General features: G+C 56.0%; 1 protein-coding gene across 1 annotated transcript in view; it reads left to right on the top strand.

Moving 5' to 3' along the window:
* The window catches only part of ABCA2 (ATP binding cassette subfamily A member 2), a 46,010-nt gene extending 21,573 nt beyond the window's left edge, over positions 1 to 24,437 (top strand). Inside the window, exons 12-49 of the mRNA XM_085308305.1 lie at positions 477 to 644; positions 1,054 to 1,150; positions 1,618 to 1,791; positions 1,871 to 1,973; positions 2,783 to 2,897; positions 3,671 to 3,861; positions 4,290 to 4,440; positions 4,726 to 4,930; positions 5,528 to 5,692; positions 6,048 to 6,231; positions 6,541 to 6,753; positions 7,114 to 7,310; positions 7,799 to 7,981; positions 8,490 to 8,674; positions 9,043 to 9,163; positions 9,466 to 9,756; positions 10,960 to 11,178; positions 11,570 to 11,672; positions 12,111 to 12,439; positions 12,964 to 13,177; positions 13,360 to 13,465; positions 13,875 to 13,986; positions 14,426 to 14,486; positions 14,714 to 14,888; positions 14,976 to 15,091; positions 15,395 to 15,542; positions 15,964 to 16,087; positions 17,048 to 17,180; positions 17,431 to 17,548; positions 17,760 to 17,938; positions 18,264 to 18,405; positions 18,826 to 18,960; positions 19,263 to 19,366; positions 19,682 to 19,774; positions 20,089 to 20,191; positions 20,392 to 20,529; positions 20,787 to 20,993; positions 21,332 to 24,437. Of these exons, the coding sequence (XP_085164431.1) occupies positions 477 to 644; positions 1,054 to 1,150; positions 1,618 to 1,791; positions 1,871 to 1,973; positions 2,783 to 2,897; positions 3,671 to 3,861; positions 4,290 to 4,440; positions 4,726 to 4,930; positions 5,528 to 5,692; positions 6,048 to 6,231; positions 6,541 to 6,753; positions 7,114 to 7,310; positions 7,799 to 7,981; positions 8,490 to 8,674; positions 9,043 to 9,163; positions 9,466 to 9,756; positions 10,960 to 11,178; positions 11,570 to 11,672; positions 12,111 to 12,439; positions 12,964 to 13,177; positions 13,360 to 13,465; positions 13,875 to 13,986; positions 14,426 to 14,486; positions 14,714 to 14,888; positions 14,976 to 15,091; positions 15,395 to 15,542; positions 15,964 to 16,087; positions 17,048 to 17,180; positions 17,431 to 17,548; positions 17,760 to 17,938; positions 18,264 to 18,405; positions 18,826 to 18,960; positions 19,263 to 19,366; positions 19,682 to 19,774; positions 20,089 to 20,191; positions 20,392 to 20,529; positions 20,787 to 20,993; positions 21,332 to 21,367 (5,838 nt within the window). The 3' untranslated portion in view covers positions 21,368 to 24,437. The remainder of the gene's footprint in view (positions 1 to 476; positions 645 to 1,053; positions 1,151 to 1,617; positions 1,792 to 1,870; positions 1,974 to 2,782; positions 2,898 to 3,670; positions 3,862 to 4,289; positions 4,441 to 4,725; positions 4,931 to 5,527; positions 5,693 to 6,047; positions 6,232 to 6,540; positions 6,754 to 7,113; positions 7,311 to 7,798; positions 7,982 to 8,489; positions 8,675 to 9,042; positions 9,164 to 9,465; positions 9,757 to 10,959; positions 11,179 to 11,569; positions 11,673 to 12,110; positions 12,440 to 12,963; positions 13,178 to 13,359; positions 13,466 to 13,874; positions 13,987 to 14,425; positions 14,487 to 14,713; positions 14,889 to 14,975; positions 15,092 to 15,394; positions 15,543 to 15,963; positions 16,088 to 17,047; positions 17,181 to 17,430; positions 17,549 to 17,759; positions 17,939 to 18,263; positions 18,406 to 18,825; positions 18,961 to 19,262; positions 19,367 to 19,681; positions 19,775 to 20,088; positions 20,192 to 20,391; positions 20,530 to 20,786; positions 20,994 to 21,331) is intronic.
* Positions 24,438 to 24,443: the final 6 nt, after the last annotated feature.

The raw sequence follows: 24,443 nt of genomic DNA, 5'->3' as shown, positions 1-24,443 counted from the left end.
GGGGGTCTCCTGCCCCTGCCTACCTCTCTTAGCCTCTGTGCTAATGGGAAGAGGGAGGGTACAGGAACAGATGCTTCACGTGAAGGTTTTCATATTGTCCCTGGGTGCCTACCCTGCTCTTGCGAGCACTGGGCTGGGTTCCTTGTGCAAGATGGACTCTGCCCCCCTTGTTCCCAAGAGGAGTTCTGGGAAGGGTTGGTCCTGTCTGTCTCCATAGGAAGTGCAGCAGTKAGAGGCAGGGAGTATCCCAACTCCGTCTCCCTTATCTTGACAGAGCACTGGAACAGGTTGCCCAGGGAGGCTGTGGAGTCTCCTTCTCTGGAGCTATTCAAAACCCGCCTGGATGCAATTCTGTCTAACATGCTCTAGGCGACCCTGCTTGAGCAGGGGGGTTGGACTAGATGATCTCCAGAGGGCCCTTGCAACCTCGATCATTCTGTGATTATGTGATTCTGTGATCTGCTTCCCTGTCCCAGTTCACAGCTGACCTCCACAAGCACCCAGAGATCCTGAATGTCTCCGACAGCAACCTTCTTCACAGCTTCCTCAATGGCAACTTTTCCCTGCCCAATGCCAGTGTTCTGCTCCAGCAGCTGGACACCATCGACAACGCTGCCTGCGGCTGGGTCCACTTCATGTCCAAGGTGAGGCTGTGCATGTGGGGGCCAGGGCAGGACTCAACATCTAGAACACAGGGCCAAAGAGGGGGTCAAGTCTGCTTTGACCTTTTTGAGGCCACAGGTTCAGGTTACAGCATCTTCCCTATCACAGGGAGAAACAATTATGGGACACCTGGAGGAGATGGTGGCTTCTCTGGTGTAGAAGCTTATGGGAAATGTTAAAGGCAGAGGTGCCCATTTCTATGGTCTTATGGCTGTCCAAGGGCTTTCTGCCCCACTAGCGGGGCCTTGTGGGCTGGGCTGGCCCAGATGATGGCTGAGAAGCAGGAACTTAAGGGGTCGCTGTGAATGACATACTCCGCAGTGTGTGCGGGGTCTACATCTTGGACACTTGAGGGCCAATGGGATCTCACTAGTCTTCCTATCCTGCCAGGTCAGTGTGGACATCTTCAAGGGCTTCCCGGATGAGGAGAGCATTGTCAACTACACACTGAATCAGGCCTATCAGGACAACGTCACTGTCTTTGCTAGTATGTTCCCAGGAATCAGTCCCTTCATGGATGGTCCCCAAAAATATGTCATTTGCCAGACGTTCCCCAGGCACAGAGCCAGCTCTGGAATGTTGACTGCTTTCATGCATGATTTGAGTGAATTGGCTTTGTGCCAACTCCTGCTCACAGTACCCATCCTCTCCCTCCTGCTGTTCCTCAATCTTGGCCAAGCCCTGACAAGGCCCAGAGTCCTGAGGCTGTTATAGCTCACCTACCATGGATCCATGTCACCTGCCTGCCCTGGGCTGGATCCTGTGCCAGGGCCATGCAAGCCTTCCCTGGTCCCAATAGCCATGGGCTAGCTTTTTGACTTGGCCCACTGGGGACACATTGATCCTGGGGGTGCCAGCAGAGCTCTAATGTTCCTGCCTGTCATAGTGTGTTGGCTGGTGTCACTAGGCTCCTGTGGTGCCAGTGCCCTCCCTGCCTTCCCTCCATTCCCGTAGGCGTCATCTTCCAGACCAACAAGGATGGTTCGCTCCCCCCTCATGTCATGTACAAGATTCGGCAGAACTCCAGCTTCACTGAGAAAACCAATGAGATCCGACGAGCCTACTGGCGKCCTGGCCCCAATACTGGTGGGCGCTTCTACTTCCTCTATGGCTTTGTCTGGATCCAGGGTGAGTACCAGCTCCTTGCCAGGGCTGCCCTCCATCCTCTGCCCATGCCACGTGGCTCACCTTTGCCTCTCCTCTCCAGACATGATGGAGCGTGCCCTCATCAACACATTTGTTGGCCACGATGTCGTGGAGCCTGGCAATTACGTGCAGATGTTCCCATACCCCTGTTATACCCGGGATGAGTGAGTAGCCACACGTGCCACAGGATGGGTAGGGGATGGAGCTTCCATTTCTCCTTGGGGCAGTCCAAATAGGTCAGGACTGTTCAACTGGGAAAAAGGGAAAAGTGAGGAGAACCCGAGAGGTTGGTGACATTGGGAGTGATGAGCAACTAGTTATGCCATGTTCCTTGGACCATTAGTCAGTCTAAGGGGAGCCCTCAAAGTAAGCAAGAGGAAGGGTTTTTTTTGTTGTTGTTGTTGTTGTTGTTGTTTTTCCCCAGTTTGTAATTCAAGTGAGGAACTCTCTCTTCTGCAGGAGTCTTGGAGGCTGAAAACTCAGGGAGGACAATAGGTGCTTTATAAGTTCATGGTAGATGGATCTGTCAGTGGTTATTAAACATATTAGTCCAGATGAAGCATGAGGCACATGAGAAGTCCCAGACTCACCAACCCTCCAGGGCAGGAGGGTAGAAGGGCCTGTCCACWTTAGGGTAGGAAGGGCATTGGGCTGAGACTGCTGCTGGCCTGCCTCTTGGGGACCTGCCAGCCAGGACACCTGTGTTTTGCTCTGGCCTTTGCTATGGGATTGTTAGAGGACCTCTGAAAAATMTTTTCTCCTCTCTGTGCTTCAGTTCCTCTGCTTAAAAAATGGTGGCAAAATCACTTGCTCTTTCAGGGCATGAAGGAACTGATGAGCTGGGGGTCTGTGGTCCAATCTGGGTGGTGGGAGAGCCCCTCAGGTGCCCTGGGGGTTCTCCCCCAGGACTCTTCCCCATTCCTGGCTGTGATGCTGCCATCCAGCTCTCCTTTCTCTTCATGTGCCCCACCAGCTTCCTCTTCGTTATTGAGCACATGATGCCCCTGTGCATGGTGATATCCTGGGTGTACTCTGTGGCCATGATGATCCAACACATTGTGACAGAGAAGGAGCATCGCCTGAAAGAGGTGAGGATGCTGGGAGATGCCTTGGAAGGATCTAGGATCTTCCCTGTCTTGCTGCCCAGAGGAGGCCAGGCACGAGGCCCAGTCCCACCTGCCGAGCCACCTGGTCCTCTCTGTCACCCAGTAGCTGTTCCCAGATAGTAGCACTCAGGATCCCTCACTGACCCTGAGCCACTGGTAAGAGCAGATGGCCAGGATATTGGAGAATGGGGCAAAAAATGTCAACTCCTGTGACCTTGACTGTGGAGACCAAGCTCCGTGCTCTGCCAAGGGCTGTACTCCCTGAGATCTACATGTCCCCTTTCCCCGTGCCCTCCCTGGAGACTATCATTTGCTTTTAAAGTTTTTGTCCTGCAGTGGACAAAAAYATGGCACAGTGCCAGGCCAAGCTGGTTGGCTCTCTGCAATGGAGAGCAAAGCACTGAACTCCACAGCTGAGCCTGGAGCCCTATCATCTCCAGGCCCTGCCTTGTTTTCCTGGGAAATGGGTTGCATTCCTAGGGGCACTGGGCAGGGATGGGTCCAGATCCCACAGAGCTCTGCTACAGCTTGTCCCTAGACCTGGCCACTCATTCTGAGTGTCACCAGCACAAACCCTGCCCAGCACAGGAGGAAATCTGGCCCATCTGCACCCTGGCAGATGGTGCTGTGACCTGCCCACTTCCAGCAGCCCCCAAGGGACTTCTCCATGCTGTTGTTTGCTCTCCCAGCCTCAGTGAGTGAGTCAAAAAGAAATGCGCAGGGGACGGCCCCACTGAGAGATGCTGGCCTTGCAGGTGATGAAGATGATGGGCTTGAACAATGCAGTGCATTGGGTGGCTTGGTTCATCACTGGCTTTGTACAGCTCTCCATCTCAGTCACAGCTCTCACTGCCATCCTAAAATACGGCAAAGTCCTGATGCACAGTGATGTCCTCATCATCTGGCTCTTCCTCGCCATCTACGCTGTGGCCACCATCATGTTCTGGTGAGCCGTCAGATTCCCTCTGTGTGAATAGGAGGCACCAAGTAGCACTGGCCCTTGTGCCCAGGGCGAGGGTTCTGGGAACTGTACCGACGGGGCTACTGGAGGTACACATTTTTCCCCCAGCCAGGTGATTTGAGGGGAAGTTTGTTACTGTGACCCAAGTGAAATCGGATTATAAGGGGAAGGCAATTTGCCATGCCTGCTCTGGGGACCGCACAGCCCTGGTAGGCAGAATCTGGGACTGGGTGTTCGGGGACCCCTCTGTCCTTGAAGGGAGACAGCTCTGACACTCCATTCCATTGGGGGAGGGCAGTGCTGGGGTGCAGGAAAGGGGGATACTTGGGTGGAGGGCACAGCTTCTCTCTGGTGGGTAGGGAGTCACCAATGTCTCACTGTGGGGCTGGTGGGTAATGCAGTCTTTCCTGCAGTTTCCTGGTGTCAGTGCTCTACTCCAAGGCCAAGCTGGCCTCAGCCTGTGGCGGCATCATCTACTTCCTGAGCTACGTGCCCTACATGTATGTTGCCATCCGGGAGGAGGTGGCACACGACAAGATCACAGCCTTTGAGAAGTGCATTGCGGTGAGTTGATCGTGGCTGCTAGGGGAGGGTGCCTGGGTCAGGATTTGCCCTGGGCAACCCGTGATACCAGCTACAGTGGCCACCAAGTCCTGGGCAAATCTATGCAGTGCTCATGTGAGTCACACTGCTGCACAGGGCTTTGGATGCATCTCCAGATAGTTTGAAGCATCTCTATGGGCCTTGGTGGGGCAGAGCTGCGTAGGAACTAGCCCCAAGTCGTTCCTCCTGATGGAACCTGGCCCATAGTTCCTGCTGATACCCCACTTTCTCTCCACCCCTTCACAGTCCCTTATGTCGACCACGGCCTTCGGTCTGGGCTCCAAGTACTTTGCCCTGTACGAGGTGGCTGGTGTGGGCATCCAGTGGCACACCCTCAGCCAGTCACCCGTGGAAGGAGATGACTTCAACCTCTTGCTGTCCATGATGATGCTGAGCATAGATGCTGTGGTGTATGGGGTGCTCACGTGGTATATCGAGGCCGTGCACCCGGGTATGTACAGGCAGTGGGGCAGGGTGACACAGGGGCACCCCTAACCTCATAGGAGCCTCCCCACTGGGGATGCTGATGGTTCCTGGCCATGCTTTGCACTGATATGGGGGAATTTGTCACAGCCTGCCTCCAAACTCTGCTGCATGTGTCCCGCTGGCGACTGCTGCCCTCATGCCCTCACCCACTGGCAACACCCATGTCCCTTGGTGGGATGCCTGGATCTTGCTTGAATTATGTGTCTCAGTTTACTGGATGACTAGCAAAACAAGGCATCCGGGGCTGGAGAGTTATTTTTTTTTGATCACTAGTTTGGGTAGGAGTTTTACCTATTTCATTTCCTTTTAAAGTAAAACTGAAATGTGGGCCAGATCCGGTTTTGCTTTGGTTCCTTGAACAACTCCACAGTATTTCCCTGAGCCCAGTCGCCCAGTGCATTCTCAGGCTCTCACCTTCCTGTGGTGTTTCCATGCCAAGGAAATCTCCTCAATACCAGTGACCTGCTCTACGCCAATCCTTGTCAGGCTTCTCTGAGGACATAGATGGCAGAGATGGGCCTGGAGAGGCTCTGACCTGACTCTGGAGGGATTGCACTTGCAGGTATGTATGGCCTGCCGCGGCCCTGGTACTTCCCTTTCCAGAAGTCCTACTGGTTGGGGAATGGACGAGTGGAGACATGGGAGTGGACCTGGCCCTGGTCTCGCACCACCCGCCTCAGCATCATGGAGGAGGACCAGGCCTGTGCCATGGAAAGCAGGAGACTGGGTGAGAGCACTTGGAGGAGAGCAGAAGGGCAACTGGGGCTGACTGTCAGGTGCTGGGGTTTGGCCTTGCTTTGCCACAGCGTCCTGCTCTGGCCATGGACCCCTTTGTGTTCCTGCATTACCATTGTCCTGAAGGAAAGGGTAGGATCCTGGGTCAAAGGCCAAGTGCTGCTGCCTGTCAGGGAGTTGCTTCCTACCATTTTGGGAGAGGGGAGCTGGTGAGAAGCAGAAGGGAAGGGAGGCCAGGAGCCCAGACAGCCACCTGGGCAATGGGGATGGTTCATTCCCTGGGAAGTCCTGCTCTGAGCCAGATTCCCCTACCCACCTCTCAGCTCCTCACCATCCTGCTCTTGTAGCAGAGGAGACGCGGGGCATTGAGGAGGAGCCATCCCACCTGCCATTGGTCGTTTGCATTGACAAGCTCACCAAGGTCTACAAGACAGATAAGAAGCTGGCGCTGAACAAGCTGAGCCTCAACCTCTATGAGAACCAGGTGGTGTCTTTCCTAGGACACAATGGCGCAGGCAAAACCACCACCATGTGAGTATCTGCCAGGGTAGACATCGACTATGTTCTTCTAGCCAACTRGGGTGAGTCAGAAAGGTGCTGCGTGGCTGTCCTTGCAGGATACTGTAGCTCTGCCAGTACCATGGCCAGAGGGAAGTGGTATGGATGTAGGGGTGCCACAAAAGAGGAGCAGACATTGGGCACATGGCCCTGCTCTGACATTATTCTATCCATGTCATTGGCCAAGGACTCTGCCTAGCAAATAGGCTGGGAGGTGGTGATTGAGATCAGGATTGGACAGAGGCACATGAAGTCCCTCACATTGTTGCATTTCTTTACCAGGTCCATCCTGACTGGCTTGTTCCCTCCAACATCGGGTTCTGCTACCATCTATGGCCACGATATCCGGACAGAGATGGATGAAATCCGGAAGAACCTGGGCATGTGTCCGCAGCACAACGTGCTCTTTGACAGGCTGACGGTGGAAGAGCACCTCTGGTTCTACTCACAGCTCAAGAGCATGGCAGAGGAGGAGATCCGCAAGGAGATGGACAAGTAGGCAACCTTTTCTCAGCAAGAGCTGCAGCTCCCCTTGTCCCCTCTTTTCCTTTGATGTGAGTAGGTCCCCTTCCCAATGGCTGTACTGTGGTGGGTGACCTAGGAGCTGAGATGTCTCCAAAAGCAGCTTCACAAAGTGTTTTTTGAAACTGGGGGTATTGGACTGTGAAAACCAGCATTAAATCCCATTGTAGCGTGGCCATAACTAGTCTGTCCCCATCTGCCAAGAGCTTCAGGCACCTGCATGGGAAAGAGGTGTGAAGTGCTGCTGACAGGCACCAGAGCTCCATAGCAGGGGCAGATATGGGTGTAGGCAGGCCTCAACAGGCCATAGTGCATCTCTCCTCCTGTCCCTAGGATGATTGAAGACCTGGAGCTCTCCAACAAACGCCACTCCCTGGTGCAAACCCTCTCAGGTGGCATGAAGAGAAAACTGTCAGTGGCTATAGCCTTCGTGGGTGGATCACGGGCCGTAATCCTGGACGAGCCCACGGCTGGTGTCGACCCATATGCGCGCAGGGCCATCTGGGACCTTATCCTCAAGTACAAGCCAGGTGAACAGAGGCAGGCAAAGCCTTGCACCACTTTTCCCGCTTGGACAAGGTCAGGCTCCCCCACATTAGCTACTAGTGCTTGAAGAATGGCCAGCCACAGTGCAGAGAAAACTAAGATTGGATGTAGGGCCTCCCCTGGAAAGGAAATAAAACCCCTCACTGTACTCCCTGAGAGAGAGCAGGTGAGCTTCAGGACTCCTGTGTTCCCTTTTGTTCTCTGCTTCTGCCTCGCTGCCCAAATTGTGGCACATTTTCTCTCCGTGTCTGTTTCCCTACGGCAGTTGGACTTCCCTGTGCTTGGCACTGTGTGTCCCTGGGCTGAGCTGACATTCATAGGGCATTGCCCTCTGTGCATGCAGTTGATTCYCTCAGGGCCTAGAAGCAGTTTATCTTGTTCAAGCAGCACCTGGTAAGGCAGGTACAGGCTGCCATGGCCCTGGCATGGCTGTGTCCCTCTGCCTTACTGACACTCTGTTTCTGCTGAGCAGGGAGGACCATCCTGCTCTCCACACACCACATGGATGAAGCTGACTTGCTGGGTGACCGCATTGCCATCATATCCCATGGCAAGCTCAAGTGCTGCGGCTCCCCGCTGTTCCTCAAGAGCACCTATGGTGACGGTTACAAGCTGACAGTGGTCAAGAGGCAGTCAGATACCAGAAACAGCACAGGTCTGTGGACCCAGCATGACCCTGGTGTTTAGGGGCAGGGTAGATGGACCCAGCTCTTTTCCTGTCCAGAAAGGGGACAAGAGTTCAAAACCCAAATGCTCCCACTGCCAGATTTCCATAAGCCATGTGGAGGGCTTAAGTGGACATAGTCAGGGATGTAGGATGTGATATCTCTCATGCTTGATTTCTCCCTTCTGGGTCTCTACTTAGATCATGCATCGAAGCATTTGCCTCCAGGGTGCTGATTCTGGTCTGGCTCCTGCACTGCTTGCTGAGATGTTGAGCTGCAGGCAGTGGTGCCCTGTGAGGCTGGAGGGCAGAGAGCCTCTYCCCAGGGCTGGGCAGTGCAGGCAGGGACAGCCATCTCTGTGGCAGAGAAGCTAGGAAGTTGCCAAGACCCTGCAACTGAGGATGAATGAAATCCTGAAGTGCTAGGCTGTAGCTTTGGCATTGGGGTGGTCCTGGTCAAATGACATGTGGAATGATTGGTGCTGCCTCCCTGCTGTAGAGTCAGGCCAGCCACATAGTCCTCCRTCCCACTCCTCCGTCAGCCCCTGCTCTGAGCCACGTGTCTCCCAGTTCATCAGGAAGTATGTGGCCTCCTGCCTCCTCATCTCGGACACCAACACTGAGCTCTCCTACATCCTGCCCAGTGAGGCTGTCAAGAAGGGCTGCTTCGAGAGGCTCTTCCAGGTACCCAATCTGCAGCAGGCCCCATGCCAACCCTGCTGTGAGGATGAGAGTTGTCCTCAAGAGGCAGGATGGGCACAGATGGGCATGGTTCTCCCATGAGGCTCTTTGGGGAAAAAAATGCAGGTGGGCTTGTGCAGAGTTGGCCCCAGAGGAGCACGACACAGTGCTGGGCCTGTACCAGCCCCATCCGAGAGCTTCACCTGCATGTGCCTCCTGCAGCTGGCTCAGGGAGAAGATCCTGCCAGCACTGGGTGCTCATGGGGTGAATGGGTGCCTGAGGGATCCCCCTGTGCCATGGCAGGGTTGTGGGAGGCCATGTGGGGGAGATGAGCTTCCAGCCTTCCTTATGTGGCACTTTTCCTCTGTAGCACTTGGAGCAGAGCCTGGAGGAGCTGGACCTGACCAGTTTTGGGCTGATGGACACCACGCTCGAGGAGGTCTTCCTCAAGGTGTCTGAGGAGGACCAGTCTCTGGAGAACAGTGATGCTGGTATGGACCCTGCAGGGCACACGGCAGTGCCATTGGCTCTGAGACATGGGGGAGAGAGGGAAAAGCACTGTGTATCATACTTGATGCAGACTTTGTGGCTCCTCTCCCCTCTCGCATGGCAAGAGGAGTAACCTCCTCTCCAAATGGCGTGGCAAGAGAGGCTGACTCATGGCAGCCAGGGGTGGCCAGKTGCCTGCTTCAGACTGGGTTTGCAAAATGTATTTGGGCCCCCTCCCTGCTGTAACATCACCTCAAAGGCTGGTATGGCCAGCACTGAATGACAACCCTCTTTCTCCTTCCAGACATGAAAGAGTCCAAGAAGGATGCCATGCAGCCACCTGCCCCTGAGTTGGGCCCAAAGCCTGAGGCCAATGGGGAACCCCTTGCAGAAGCAGAAGTGCCTGAGAAGCCGGAGGTGGAGCTAAGCAACCTGGTGACCTGCTCCAAGCTTACCCAGTCGCAGGCGTCCCTGCGCTCAGCCTCTTCGGTGGGCTCCGTGCGGGGTGATGAAGGTGGGGCTTATTCGGAGTTCTTTGGGGATTACTCTCCGTTGTTTGATAATCGGCAAGACCCTGATAACATCAGTCTGCAAGGTTTGTAATACTGCATGGCAGCCCTTCACTTTGCTAGCGGGAGGTGTGGGGCATGCTCACCCAAGTGAGATGCTCCAGAGGTCAGGTGCTCTCTTCTGGGTTGGGAGAGTGACTGGCAGGTGGCACAGCATGGGCCTTGGCCCATGCACACTCAGCTTCCATTCCCACTTCCAAACAGGGAGGCAAGCTGACCCTTGTCAAGGGACCCTGATTTCCCTCTGTGCTGGAGATCAGGGCTGTATCTGCTCAGGCAAGTTCCCATGCTGGGCTGAACCAATGTACAACAGACAGATGTGTCCAGGGACCCTGTGCAGAGAGAGAGAAAGGGAACCCTCTGGTTGGGCAGGCCTAGGGAACAACAATCTCTGGGAGACAGCTGACTGCAGGGGATTTGAGTGGGATTTTGTCTGCAGCTGGGTGCTTGCAGCCAACATTTGTAGCCCCCGAAAGTGGAAGCACGTATGTGAGGATGTTCGATGTTGAGACCCGAACCTAGAGGGCTCACTGGCTGATGTTAGGACACAGCCAGCATCAGTTCTTGGTCTCTTCTCTTATTTCCTTTGTCTCTCTCAAATCATCCTGCAAGCTCCGACCTTCAGCAGACCCGCTCCCACTAACACGCTCTCTCCTTGGACTAGCAGCCAAGCACGATCGGTGGCCTGATGGTATGGGTCTGGTGTGGTGGGTGCGCTAACACCTTTGCCGCGTGGCTGCATTTTTTCTCTTGGCTGGACAGTCTGCCTGTGCAGCAGAGAGCCATTTTCCAGAGAGCGGGTTTGCACTCCAAACTCCTGGCACAATTTCAGCACTGTATCCTTGTCTGGGCGCTCAAGTCATGCAAGGATACAACATGCAGACAAGGGCCCAAAGGCTACTGTTTTATTCACAATCCCCTGTTTTTGAGTTAACCCACCAGCTCTTGTCATGATTAATTTAGAGATATGACATTCTTCTTCTCCTGCCAGGGCTGCATATCGCCCTGAGGATTACCAAATTTGACTCAGCGGGGAGGCAGAGCAAGGGCGGCTGCAGCATCCCAGCTGAGCTCTCTGAGTCCCAGGCCCAAGCTCACTGCCTCACTGCGTCTCCACACCCGAGACCCATCTACTCTGCTTCCTAACAGCACTAATCCAYTGTGCTGCTCATGGGCTTTTCAGACCAGCCTGCTCATGTCTCTCTTCCCTACCTGTCTTCTTACTCCAGATCAAGAGGCTGACATGGAGGCAGAGGACCATGACCTGGCAGGACAGGGGAGCTTTAAGCTGGAGGGGTCATGGCTGAAGCTGCGGCAGTTCCACGGGCTGATCGTCAAACGCTTCCACTGTGCCAAGCGCAACACCAAGGCCCTTTTCTCACAGATCCTTCTGCCTGCCTTCTTCGTCTGCGTGGCCATGACTGTGGCACTCTCCGTGCCTGAAATAGGTGCCTACGAGCCCTAGTCTCAGTGGGGTCAGGAGGAAAAGGAGATGTTTGCCCCCTGTCCCCTCTCTGGTGTCTGGATTTGTACCCCAGAGCCAGACCAAGCGTCTCTCATCCTCCATCTTCGGAAGCTGCTCCAGCAGCTCAGGAGCAAGAGCATCTTTCCCACTCTGCTGCTCCAACTGCCCCTGCATGAGCCGAGTCTCACTGGCTTTGCAGCCCCAAGTACTGTGGGCTCCTGGTAGCCTTCTATGCCTGCTCCATTTCAGCTGGTGGTGAAGCTCCTGGGTGTTGGGAGGGAGTCAAGGTAGAGGCTTGTGGGGAGTTTGGCCAGTCTGTCTGCAAGGGAGGCAGTGGTACTGGTGCAAACAGGTTCCTCTCCTTGACCCCACAGGTGATCTGCCTCCTCTCATCCTCTCACCCTCTCAGTACCACAACTACACTCAGCCCAAGGGCAACTTCATTCCTTATGCCAACGAGGAGCGGCGTGAGTACCGGTGAGAGCCCCTTACTGCCAGGAGAGCAGCATCCTGTGCCCTGTGCCTGTCCCCATCCCGTGCTGCAGCGCCTTCCTGGGACTACACCTGTGCGGGGAGTGGGAAAGGGAGTCCACAGCAGGTCTGGCACTAAGGCTGGCTTGGGCTTGAAGCACAGCCATGGCCAGTGCCATGTGCCCATGCAGAAAGCACCTACTGTCCTTCCCYGTGGTGATGCCAACCCTGACACCAGTGCTGACTGCGTCCAGCAGCTCGTCTCATGCCAGGCCCAGACTGCAGGGACTCCCAGGGCTGTATGGCTAGGGTGCCCATGTCCATGCAGCTGTAGTCTGTAGAGACCCCAGGCCTAGCAGAAGAGGGCTGATGTGACAAGTCCCATATCTCTTCAGTGAAACCCCTGCTTCTAGCTTCTCCTCACCCACTCTTCTCTCCCCGCAGCATCAGGCTGTCTCCTGATGCCAGCCCCCAGCAACTGGTGAACACCTTCCACCTGCCCTCAGGCGTGGGTGCCACATGTGTGCTCAAGACCGCCTTCAACAACACACTGGACCAGCACATGCAGACCCTGAACCTCAACAGCAATGAGTCCAAGATGCTGGCGGCCAAGTACTTTGATGCCATGTGCATTGACTCCTTCACACAAGGCCTGCCACTCTCCAACTTTGTGCCACCACCTCCATCCCCAGCCCCATCTGACTACCCCATCTCGGTGGATGAGGACCTGCTCCGTGCCTGGAACTCCACGACCTTCTCCTCTGCCATCAAAGGTATCACCAGTGCCTGCACCTGGTGCCCAGGTCTCTCCAGGCTCTGGGTTCATCTGCAGGAGGGGTGATTTATCTCTCTTGCAGGAGCAGTGCAGGAACCCCTGAAAGTGCCCCTCAGGCATGGTTTGGCCTGGCCGTTACAGAGATCATGCCATCAAATATCTTGTGGCCAGCTTTGTGACACCCTTACTGGACCAGTTACTTGGATCCTAGCTGGAGAGATGGCTACTTTGCCTTCTCCAGACTCAATGCACAACCTCCATCTGAATTGTTTCCATCCAGGGTCTGTCTCGTGGCTCCTCTCTGTCATTGGGACCCAAAAGGCCTCTCAAAAGACTAGGCTCTGGCCCTTGTAGAGTAGAATGATCTCTCGCTGCCCAGCCAGGATCTCTTGGCTGAGTGTAGAGCAGGTCACCCTGGCATGTCCATCTCATCCTCTGCTGCCCTGGTATTGCCTCAAGCAATGCCTGTGACTGGAAGCTGATGAGGTGGTTTGCTTTGAGTTGCCTTTCTCTGTTCCTCAGATGCTGTCACCTCAGCCCCAACCCTGCCCCGAATTATCCATGAGCCCATCAAGTGCACATGCTCCATGCAGGGGACTGGCTTCTCCTGCCCCAGCGGTGTGGGAGGGCATCCCCCACAGATGAAGGTCGTGACAGGGGACATCCTGGCAGACATCACTGGGCGCAATGTCTCTGAGTACCTACTCTACACCTCGGACCGCTTCCGGCTGCACAGGCAAGAGGGAGGGTGGGAAGGATTTTCCTTGTGCCCTTAGGGCAGTGAGCATGCAGGGAACGAGGTCCTTGTGGAAACGGATCAGGGGACAAGCTGGAACCAGGAAAGCTGGATAAGTGCTGTCCTACTTCTGGACCTAGGAGAGAGTGATCACAGCTTCTCACTGGTGACTTGTTCCACAGGTATGGGGCGCTCACCTTTGGCAATGTCCAGAAGGCCATCCCAGCCTCTTTTGGGGCCAGGGCTCCTGCTATGGTGCGCAAGATAGCCGTCCGGAGAACAGCCCAGGTAGGACCATGCTGAGCCTTGGGCAGCCTGGCCCGGTCATGGGGCAGCTGGGGAGAGTGTTAGACAGCAGTGACCTTGGCACGGATGGGGAGGAGAAGGGGGAAGGCTGCTCTGCCAGTGTGGTGGGGTCCATTCATCCCCCGCTGAAAGGCAGGCCTCTCTTCTGAGGGATCTATGGTGGTGCCCTCACTCCGCATTGCACTTAGTGGCACTCCCACACGAGCCTGTTGGGCCCAGCATGGTCTGTAGTGACACACTCTCCCCAAAGCCTTATGCACAGGAAGTCTGCTCCATGGCTGCCCCTATTGCATCCCATCTTGTCCTGTCCTGTCCCAASCCTCCCATCTAGCACATTTGTCAGGGGCCCAGCTCTCCTGCTACCTCCCACCACTCTTCTCTGCTCCTCCAGGTCTTCTACAACAACAAGGGCTACCATAGCATGCCCACCTATCTCAACGCACTCAACAATGCTATCCTGCGGGCCAACTTGCCCAAGAGCAAAGGCAACCCTGCTGCTTACGGTGAGGGCCTGGAGGCCTTTAAGGGTGGAAGCATGTCAGGAACAGCTTTAGGGTGTGGTCTAACAAAGGTTTGAAGTGAAATGTTGCTGTTCGGCCCAAGCAGGCTACAAACAATTTGGGGCAGGGATTCACATATCTCACGTGTTTGGTTTGAGGTCTGGGCTAGACAGGGTCTAGGTTGGTCCAGTACTTCTCAAGATGCTGCCTACTGGCTTCTGGACTTGCAAACGTATCTGAAAAATCCTTTGCTGCCAGCTGATGGGAGGGGAAGTGTGGCCCGACCTGCTCAGTTGCTTCAAGCAGCTCAGCTTCTGCACTGGATTGCAGGGAAGGAAACCTGTCCTTAGAAGCAGGGACAAGGCAGGCCTGAGGCTGTGGGTAAAATTTTGTCCTGAGCTGTCTTTCACATTTTTGTGTTTCCTCCTGGGCCTTCCCATAGGTATCACYGTGACCAACCACCCCATGAACAAGACGAGTGCCAGCCTGTCTCTGGATTACCTGTACGTCCCACGGGCCGATTTGAGGGAGGGTGTCCATCATGGAAAAGGGGAGGGAGCTCCCTGATGTGATTTGCAGGGAGAAACCCAAAGTTGTGGGTGTGTCATGGCCATCTCTGGGCTGTACCATTGCCCTGTGTGCAACTAGAATGGGTGGCCTTCGTGGCCCTTTCCCAGGCAACTGAGAATGATGTGATCTGTGCTCTCCTCCAACTTGATCCCCAATGCAGCCTGCAAGGCACGGATGTAGTGATTGCCATCTTCATCATCGTAGCCATGTCCTTCGTGCCAGCCAGCTTTGTGGTGTTCCTTGTCGCTGAAAAGGCCACCAAGGCCAAACATCTACAGTTTGTGAGCGGCTGCGACCCTGTCATCTACTGGTTGGCCAACTATGTGTGGGATATGGTGAGCAGGGCAAGCAGGCCCAGCAGTTGAGTTCCCCAGGGCCAGGGTAGGCAAATGGGGAATCACAGAAGTTTCTCTCTTTTCCAGCTTAACTACCTGGTGCCAGCCACATGCTGTATCATTATCCTTTTTGTGTTCGACCTCCCAGCGTACACCTCTCCCACCAACTTCCCTGCTGTCCTCTCACTCTTTCTACTCTATGGGTAGGTTGCTCTGAGGAGGTGGGTAAGGGAGGGAGACAGAGGGCCAGGACCTGCTGGTGGGATCCTTCGGATCCTCTGCAACTAAATTGGCAGGATCTGGCACAGGGGCTGCCTGTTTAGCAGTTCTTTCCAGCTTCCATAGCTGGTGGGCTGGAAACTTTGGGCTGGGTAGTGGGAGACCCTGGAGAAGATTAGACTGGGAGATGGGCAATCCTGAAGCTCACTGATTGGTGCTGCCACATGGTATTGAGCATGTGCTTCTTCTGCTGTGTTCACATGGACTTCTGCCACTTRTTTTCTCAGCTGGTCCATCACCCCCATCATGTATCCTGCCTCCTTCTGGTTTGAAGTGCCCAGTTCTGCCTATGTCTTCTTGATAGTCATCAACCTCTTCATTGGCATCACAGCCACCGTTGCCACGTTCCTGCTGCAGCTCTTTGAGCATGACAAGGTAGAGGGTCTCACAGCTCCAGCCAAGACCACCAGGAAGGGAAAAGATGCCTCCTCCAACTTGGTGAGAGGGGGGATGCCCCAGCCAGGACTCGGGAAGCCTGGTCACTGGGTCTGCTATGCCGTGACAAAGCTTGTGGCTCTAGCACAGTGATCGGAGGAAACATGCTGCCTCTGCAGTTCTTTCAGACCCAGAACAGGGTGCCTGCTTGCTGTCAGGTTGATGACAGCTGTCAGATTATAGGACGACTCAGGTTGAATAGGATCTCAGGAGGTCTCTACTCCAAACTCCTGCACAAAGCAGGGCCAGCTATTAGATCAGACCGAGTTGCATCTTGTTGTTGAGTACCCTGATCCTCCCATGCACTCACAGTCCTTGTGGGTTTTTCTGATGGTAATGTCCTCTCTGCCTGTTCCCATAGGATTTGAAGGTGGTGAACAGCTACTTGAAGAGCTGCTTCCTTGTATTCCCTAACTACAACCTGGGCCATGGTTTGATGGAGATGGCTTATAATGAGTACATCAATGAATACTATGCCAAGATCGGTATGGCCTCTTGCTTCCTCTTTCCCTTCCTTCAGCACATATGGACCTGCAAGGGGCCACTGTGTCAGCACATCCCCGCTGCCTGCCCCAATGGGCTCTCTGCAAGACTCAGACAACCTGGAGCAAAAAGGCAGGGGATGTGAACTAGACTGGGGCTCAGGAAAAGACACAGTTGAGGTCACGCATCTCATGGTGCTGGATCTGACAAATCCATCAAATGGCCATGCTTGGTTGGATCAGTTCAACCAGCTGAAGTTGCAAAGTGATTTTAACGGCAAACAAGCTGTAAAAAAAACAGCCTTTTTTTGATCAGCCCTCATGCCAGCAGGACCACATAGTCCAGGACAGTTACAGCASCAGGCCCAGGAGGCAAAGGATGCAGACACAGGAGCAGATCTGCCCTCCAGGCCCTTGCCCCACCTGCTGAAGACACTATTGCCTCATGCAGGACAAATAGTTCTGCCCAGTTTGAGTTTTTTTTACCGTGGTGGATGGGGTTAAACTCAGCCCTCTTTTTTGGGGGARACACAGTATTGTTTTCTCCAACATGCCATGGGGTGTCCTGCACACACAGAAGTAGCTGTGCATGTGGCCAGTGGTGCTTCCCAGTGGTTAGTTGTACCCCAATTCTCCCTGTAGAGCTGGGGCATGAAGGCAAGGGGAGTTTAGGGTTATTTGAAGGCCACATGTTAGCAGATCTTGGGGAACCCAGTCCCTGCAGCAGTTCCCACCATGAATATTTGCTGCTGCTTCAGGAGGGCTATTTTAGGTTTTGTATAGTCTGTGAGACAAGGATCCCCTGTTTCACCCTGCCCAAGGGAAGAGGTTTGTGTCTCCATCCTTCAGAGAGGAGCTGTTACAGCGAGCCTCTAGGTCCAGCTGCACCAGGAGGCCACATTAGCTGCATATCTTTGCCAGTAACTGCTCTTCTGACCCCTCTGTCCTCTTCATCCCACCCAGGGCAGTTTGATAAAATGAAGTCACCCTTTGAATGGGACATCGTGACACGTGGGCTGGTTGCCATGACAATTGAAGGCTTTGTCGGCTTCTTCATCACCATTATGTGCCAGTACAACTTCTTCCGGAAACCACAGTGAGTAAGGGAGCACGGGACAGAGTGAGGTGGGGCTGATCCCTCTGCGGTGCAAGCTTTCCAGCTCTTCAAAATGGGAAAAAGCTTTGCTTGCAGGGCTTGTTGTGTCAGGGGAACCCTTCTGGGAGGCACAAGTTGGGAAAATGACCCATCCCCAGCATTCACCTCCTGGGAGGGACATGGAAAGGCAGTGCCTGTGACGTCTCTGCTGGCTTTGCATCCTCACCTTGCTCGCCACACCCTCCTGCAGGCGACTACCTGTCTCCACCAAGCCCATTGAAGATGATATTGATGTGGCCAACGAGCGGCATCGTGTCCTGCGTGGTGACGCTGATAATGACATGCTGAAGATTGAGAACCTCACCAAGGTAAGGCAGTCTTCAACCTGCTCTGGGCTCTCTGGGCACCTGCTTGCACCGCGAATGGAGCTGGGGAAGCTCTGAGGCAGCAAAGAGAAAACTCAGAGCTTTTGCCACCCAAGGGAGATGGGTTGGGGCTGGGGTGCACTGGGTGCATTTGGACTTGGTGCCCAAAATTACCCTTGCAGCATGTTGAGCTCCTCTTCTCTCACTGTGCAAGGTGTACAAGTCTCGCAAGATTGGGCGCATCCTAGCCGTGGACCGGCTGTGCGTGGGTGTCCGACCTGGAGAGTGCTTTGGGCTGCTGGGTGTTAATGGCGCAGGGAAGACGACCACCTTCAAGATGCTTACGGGGGATGAGAGCACCACGGGTGGAGAGGCCTTCGTTAATGGGCACAGGTACAGGGGTGCAGGTATAGGCTGGATAGGAAAATGGGGAGTGTCCACTGTCCCAGGGCCAGGATGGGGCCTGTTTTGGGTCTCCTGGAGAAAAGGCACTATGAATCTGCCTGGACAGCTCACCAGGACTCAGCAAGCCCATGTCCTGCTGGACCAACCTATCACCTGCAGGGTGGCAAATGATGCTAGGTCGCAACCAATGCTGCCCATTGTGGCTCCAGTATAAAGGGCTGTAAAAAGAGGGTGAGCAAGAGGGTATTCCCAAAAGGGAAACACTAGCTCAGCAGTTTCTGCTCCCCATGGTCCCTCTGTCCTCTCCCCACAGCATCCTGAAAGAGCTCCTGCAGGTCCAGCAAAGCTTGGGCTATTGCCCCCAATTTGATGCGCTCTTCGATGAGCTGACAGCCCAGGAGCACCTGGAGCTCTACACCCGCCTGCGTGGTATCCCATGGAAGGACGAGGAGCGGGTATGGCTTTGGGCAGAATACGTCTACCAGCGTCCCAAGGGCTGGTGCTGTGGCATGGGCTACTCTGGAAATGGCATCTCACGAGGCACCGAAGGGGCCCTGAGCTGCTGCTATCTGCCCTTGCAGCAGTGCCTGCTGCTTGCTGAAGGGCAGTGCCACCCAAGTGGTGCTCCCACTTGAGATGCTGAGGCCCACAGACACTTGCAGCTGTACAAGGGCATGCCATCAGGGCTCCATTACCCATGGCCATTCCCTGACCATGCCAGGTGCAGGATGGCTTGCAGCATCCTTGGCTGCTGGCTTGTACCACAGGGCCCAACCACTTGCCCACCATCCCCTGCCAGCTCTCTGCCTGCTCTGTGGCCCACAAAAGCATTCTGGGGCCTGGGCAGGGTGACAGCAGCTCTTTGTACCCTGCAGGTGGTCAAGTGGGCACTGAAGAAGCTAGAGCTGACCAAATATGCCGACAAACCTGCCAGCACCTACAGTGGAGGCAACAAGAGGAAGCTGTCCACAGCCATAGCACTGATAGGCTACCCATCCTTCATCTTCCTGGTGAGGGCCTGGCCTCTGCAGGTGTCCTGTGAAATATCCCATATGGGGGTTTGCCTGATCTCAGCACTTCTGGCAGAGCCAGGCCTCTGTTCCATCCCATGTCTTTGGCACTGAACCCGGCCTTGTATGGAGCAATCCTGGGTAAAAGAGGCCCCTAGGGTGGGAGCCATCTACTGCCAGCTTTGCTGTGAGTGTCCTGGAGCACGAGATGGTGTCGTGAGTTGAGGGTTAAGGAAGCAGAGCCATGCCTATGGGTGTCCCTGGGGGTGGCTGGCGTAGCTGAGGTACTCTCCCTCCCACAGGACGAGCCCACGACAGGGATGGACCCCAAGGCACGACGCTTCCTTTGGAACCTCATCCTGGATGTCATCAAAACAGGCCGCTCCGTGGTGCTCACATCCCACAGGTCCGGGGGGCTTCATGTTGGGTCCATGGCTCCTCCAGGCACCCTAATGTGTGACGTGGGCAAGAGACCAGGAGAGAGAAGGGCTTTTCATCCCAGGGGGGCAGATGCTAGGGAGGGCATTGGGCACAAAGCCTGGAAAACTGTTTCTTTCTCCCATCATGGGTGGCTTGGTGGCAGGGATGAAGGCCTAAAGAGCTCAGCTCCCCATCTCCCTGCCAAGTCCTCTGTTGCATCCTCTGGCAGATGAGCATTGCCCTATCTGCCTGTGCCATGTTGCTGCTTCTCACCCTGCTCAACCCTGTGCTGTCCCCTCAGCATGGAGGAGTGCGAGGCGCTTTGCACCCGCCTGGCCATCATGGTGAACGGGCGACTCAAATGTCTCGGCAGCATCCAGCACTTGAAAAACAGGTAAGAGACTGGTGAGAGTCTAGCACTGATCTGCTAGCGCTGCAGGACAAGAGGGTGGTGGATTTCCACATGGCAGGGTGACAGCATCGTTCCCATGGCAAGGTATCAGCCATGGGTGCTACTTCAGAGGGTGGGCATGCAGATCAGGGAAGTCTACACTTGTGCTTGACCATCCTGGTACTGTCTTAGTGGGTACAGTCCCTACCAGGTGAGCATCATCACCAGTATCATCACCAGGTTTCCGTGGGGTCCATCCTCTGTAGAGGCCCAGGTGAACAGGCAGGCTCCCCATGACCTCCCTTACTTCTGCCCAGGTTTGGAGATGGCTACATGATCACAGTGCGAACTAAGTCCAGCCTCAATGTCAAGGAGGTGGTGAGATTCTTCAATCGCAACTTCCCTGAGGCCATCCTCAAGGTAAGCTGCCTTGCAGTGGCAGTGCCACCTTCTGCCAGCCCATGTGTTGGGCTGATACCACCCTTCATCTTCTGTGGAAATTAATGGCCTTATGCCATTCCTTCATCTAGGACTCCTTTGTGTCCCTCTCTCCCCTTGCGGTATAATGAAAGAGGTTTTGGCTTGTSGGGGCTTGGACCTGACCTCACTGTCCCTTGCAGGAGCGGCACCACACCAAGGTCCAGTACCAGCTCAAATCAGACCAAATCTCACTGGCACAGGTCTTCAGCAAGATGGAGCAGGTGGTGGACGTGCTGGGCATCGAGGACTATTCTGTCAGCCAGACCACCCTGGACAACGTGAGGCCTGGGGCGGTGCGGCTGGGTGGGCATTTGCAGGGAGGCCGTGCCTGGGGCTGCAGTGCCAAAATACCTGGCAGAAGCCTTCGCTGGGATCTGAGCCAGTATGTGGTCTGTGGGTGGGGGGGGATGCAACCACGGCCACTCTCCAGCAGAAATTGCCCCAGGACTGTGGGACAGAGATGCCAGGCAATGAACAGTCCAGTGTGGGGGTCCATGTGGCATCTCTGGTAGCCGCTCACCCCTTTTCCTGCCAGGTGTTTGTGAATTTTGCCAAAAAGCAAAGCGACAACCTGGAGCAACAGGAGACGAGCCCCAGCTGTGCCCTGCAGTCACCTCTGGAGCGAGTGCTCAGCCTGCTGCGTCCACGGGCAGCCCCCACAGAGCTTCGGGCCCTTGTGGTGGAGGAGCAGGAGGATCTGGAGACCGATGATGAAGGCCTCATCAGCTTTGAGGAGGAGAGGGTGAGAGGCCATCGTGGCACAGGCCTTGCGGGGCCAGCGAGGAAGCATCTGGGTGTCTCTAGCCCAAGCTGATGCGTCCTGCTGTGGGGTCATGCTGGGCAACACAGCCCCTGACCAGGGGCTTGTCCCAGGAAAACATAGCCCTTCAGGGCCAGAGGCAGGCACAAGGATGCTCTCCGGGATGGGAGGCTGCAGGGACTCCCCCTACCACCTTGGCCAGATCCTTACCCTAGGATCATCCCCAGGACTTGCTGTGCTCCTCTGCCCCTGGGCAGAGCTGGGGGGTGACCTGACACCCGTTCCTGCCCCTGAGCACTCCCTTGGCTCCATCTCCACAGGCTCAGCTCTCATTCAACACGGACACACTGTGCTGAGGACCCAAGGGGGGAACCAAGTCCCCCAGCTTTGAAGCCACCRAACTCTTTTCGCCTCTCCCCTCCTTTCGCCCTCGTTGCACGGACACATCCAGCGGCTGTCTCCGCCTGCCCGGAGGGAGGCCAGGCCCTTCTGCCCGTGGCTGGAGGAGCGTGACAGGGAGGACGGACGTCGAATGCAGTGCTAGCCTGTATGGACCCCAGGAACTGTTGCCTGCTGGGCCGGCCTTCATGTCCCCTTCAGCTATGGGGCAGCGTCTTTGGATGGTGCCAGGGGGCTGCCATCCTCAGCCGATTTGCCCAGCTGGTGCATGCCACGGACAGAGACTGTGAAGCAAAGGGTGTGGCTTGGAATTGGTGCCATGAGCCCTGCACGTCTTGTGGTGGGGAAGAGCACAGTGAGCGTTGCCTTTGGATGCCCATGTTTGTACCCACCCTGAGGAACTGCCAGCAGTGGGGACATCTCTGCCCCACTGTCACTCCTGGAAGTCACTCCTGCCTGGAAGGTCAGAGAGGACGGATTGCTGCTTTGTCCCTATTTCCACCACCCCTTCATGGCTTGGCACCTCATCTGGCACCCTATGGGCCTTAGGGGCACTGTACCAGCCATCCCAGCACCATGAGGGGCAGAAGCTGTGCTTTGTGCTTTACCTGTGTTTGTTTTCTGTCCCYGCCACTGCCCATGGGATGTCACCAGTGACCTTGAACCTGTGAGAGACGGGCATCTTGGCCCTACCAGCCGCTTTCTACCCGGACATTTTTCTGCCAGGTAGAGCAGTCTGGACCCCCTGGACGTAGCCTGAGCCCGCAGGTGCCTCATGGCCGTGGCTGCCTGCTACACGCTCTGTGCCAACCTGGCACCGCACAGTGCCTGGCTCTGTACCTTGCCCAGCGCCAGTGCCAAGCACCAGCTCTTGCCCACCCCAGCCTGGCTCTTTGTCCTGCACCTCTTCCTGCTGCAGGGAGGCACCAACTACCTGGTCTGTTGCTGGGCACGTGGCTTCATCCCTGAGGCTAGGTGCCAGCACCCTCCCAGAGGGGCACATGGTGGGGCAGAGGGGCATTTCACAGGGTATTTCATATGCTGGCACCAGCTGTTTCTCCCCTCTGCCCCCAACCATGTCACTCCTCCCAGTGCCCCTCGCCTGCCCTCCTGCCTGGCGTCACTGCCCTTGTCCACGTGCCCCGCTGAGGCCATGCAGTGGGCACCAGGCATTGCCTTGCTGCTGTGCCACCTTTCCGGTGTCTTCCTGTTGCTTTTCTGCCTTGCCTCAGCATTCATCTCTTGGAGACTCAGCATCTATCCCAGTATGGGAGCCACCTATGCTGGTCTCCGTGTTGGTTTACTGGCAGCACTGGGAGAGCTACTCCTCCAGGAGGGTTTTTGAAGCTGGGCATCAGGTGGCATCAGCAGCAAAGGGCAGGACAGCCCAGAGGGCCCCACCACCAGCCTGACTGGAGGGGGTGGTACCCAGATGATACTGGAGAGAGATGGACCATGGTAGCCAGGGTAATGCTCCTGTGTGCAGCCACCAGCAGCCCTTGCTGCCACGGCCTCAACTGGCAGTGCCGCCAGGGTCGGGCAGGAGGAGCACTCTTGCAGCCATGTCCCCAGGCACCCTCTCAGCCAGCAGTGCCCCTCCTTTCTGCAGAGGGTCCTGCTGCCTGCTTAGGGACTGGGGATGGTGTTTGGGGGGGGGGAGGGGTACACTGAGCCAGTGCAGCTCTTGGCCTTGTGCCACCTCCCTGCCTGCTGCAGTTCTGCAGCCTGGAGCTGTGCCCAATGCAGGGTCCTGCCCGCTAATGCCAACTGCCCACTCAGTGCACCTGGGCTTTTGCAGTGCCCTGGCGTGGCTTTGTCAAGTGTGTAGTCCTCCCTTCACCTCAAGCATTGTCCATGCCCTGCAGGAGCGAGTTTACCATCTGTGGGCAGCTGCAGCATCTTACTGCAGCTGGGCACTCGTGCCCTGCATGGGCTGCCAGTGCCCAGAGCTTCGCTGCCTCTGTTCACACGCTTGAGTCTCTTCACTCTGCTCATTCCAGGGCTTGGAAAGGTGGGGACTGAATGGGGGCTGTGGTGGCCCCTGCTGTACCATGTCTCCCCCTGGCTAATGCTCGCCAGTCCTTTATGCCACGTGCTATAGATTGTGATACAATATACAGTATTTTCAATAGGGGAAAACTGGGGGGGGGGGATAAGCTCTATTTTCAGACCTTATATTTTTTATGGCGTATTGGAGACTGGCTGGTGCCCTGGCTGGTATGGGTAGAGACAGCTAACTGATGGTCTCCCTCACCTGGGGGGGGGGGCGGTGCTCCTGCCCCTGTGCGCAGCAGGAGGATGAGCCTGCTTTGCATTGGTCCTCTACCACCAGGGAGAGGAAGGGTGTTACCTGTGAGCCTCCTGGCGTGGCATGGCTCAGCCCCCTGTCCAGCCAGCTGAGCCTCCTCCCCCACCACCACCACCCTGGGTGCCCACATGGGGGTGCAGAGGTGGCTGAGCATGGTGTCCCCCTGTGGGTGGGTGGCCCCACGATGGTCCCCAACTCCCACAGGGTGCAGGTGCCAGCCTTAATGCACCCATTGGCAGAGCGATGTCCCAGCTGGCCTGACCTGGAGGGGACCACGCTGTGCTCCCAGGGCCCTGGCACCTTGGCTCCTTTTATGCCCACCACGTGGCATGCCCGGGAGACGTGGTGTGGCTAGCAGTCTGGCCCGGCTTCAGGGCTGGCCTGGGAGTGGGGCTGCCTTAGCCTCGGAGATGCCCGGCGGGTGGCTGCAATGACGAGTGCCTCGTGGTGGGGCTGGAAAGGGAAAGCGTTGCCCTGGGGCAGGGGGTGGCTGCTCTCTCCCAGCTCTGGTGCTGGGCGTGCTGCCTTAACACTATTTGCTTTACAGAGTTTGCCCCCCCCCCACCCCGCTTGCTGCCTCGCCTCTGCTCTGCACTTCCTCAGCTGCCAGCAGGGCCCTGGGCTGCTCTAGCTGTGGGCACAGCAAGCCCTGCCACGTACAGCCCTGGGCACTTGGGGGCAGGGAGTGGAGGGGGGGGGGACGCTCTGGGAGAGCCTGTATATTG

Source organism: Rhea americana, unplaced genomic scaffold (genome assembly GCF_003343005.1).
Source record: "Rhea americana isolate MKP2758 unplaced genomic scaffold, rheAme1 scaffold_273, whole genome shotgun sequence".
Taxonomy (NCBI): Eukaryota; Metazoa; Chordata; class Aves; order Rheiformes; family Rheidae; genus Rhea; species Rhea americana.
This window is presented reverse-complemented; position numbering and strand designations above follow the sequence as displayed.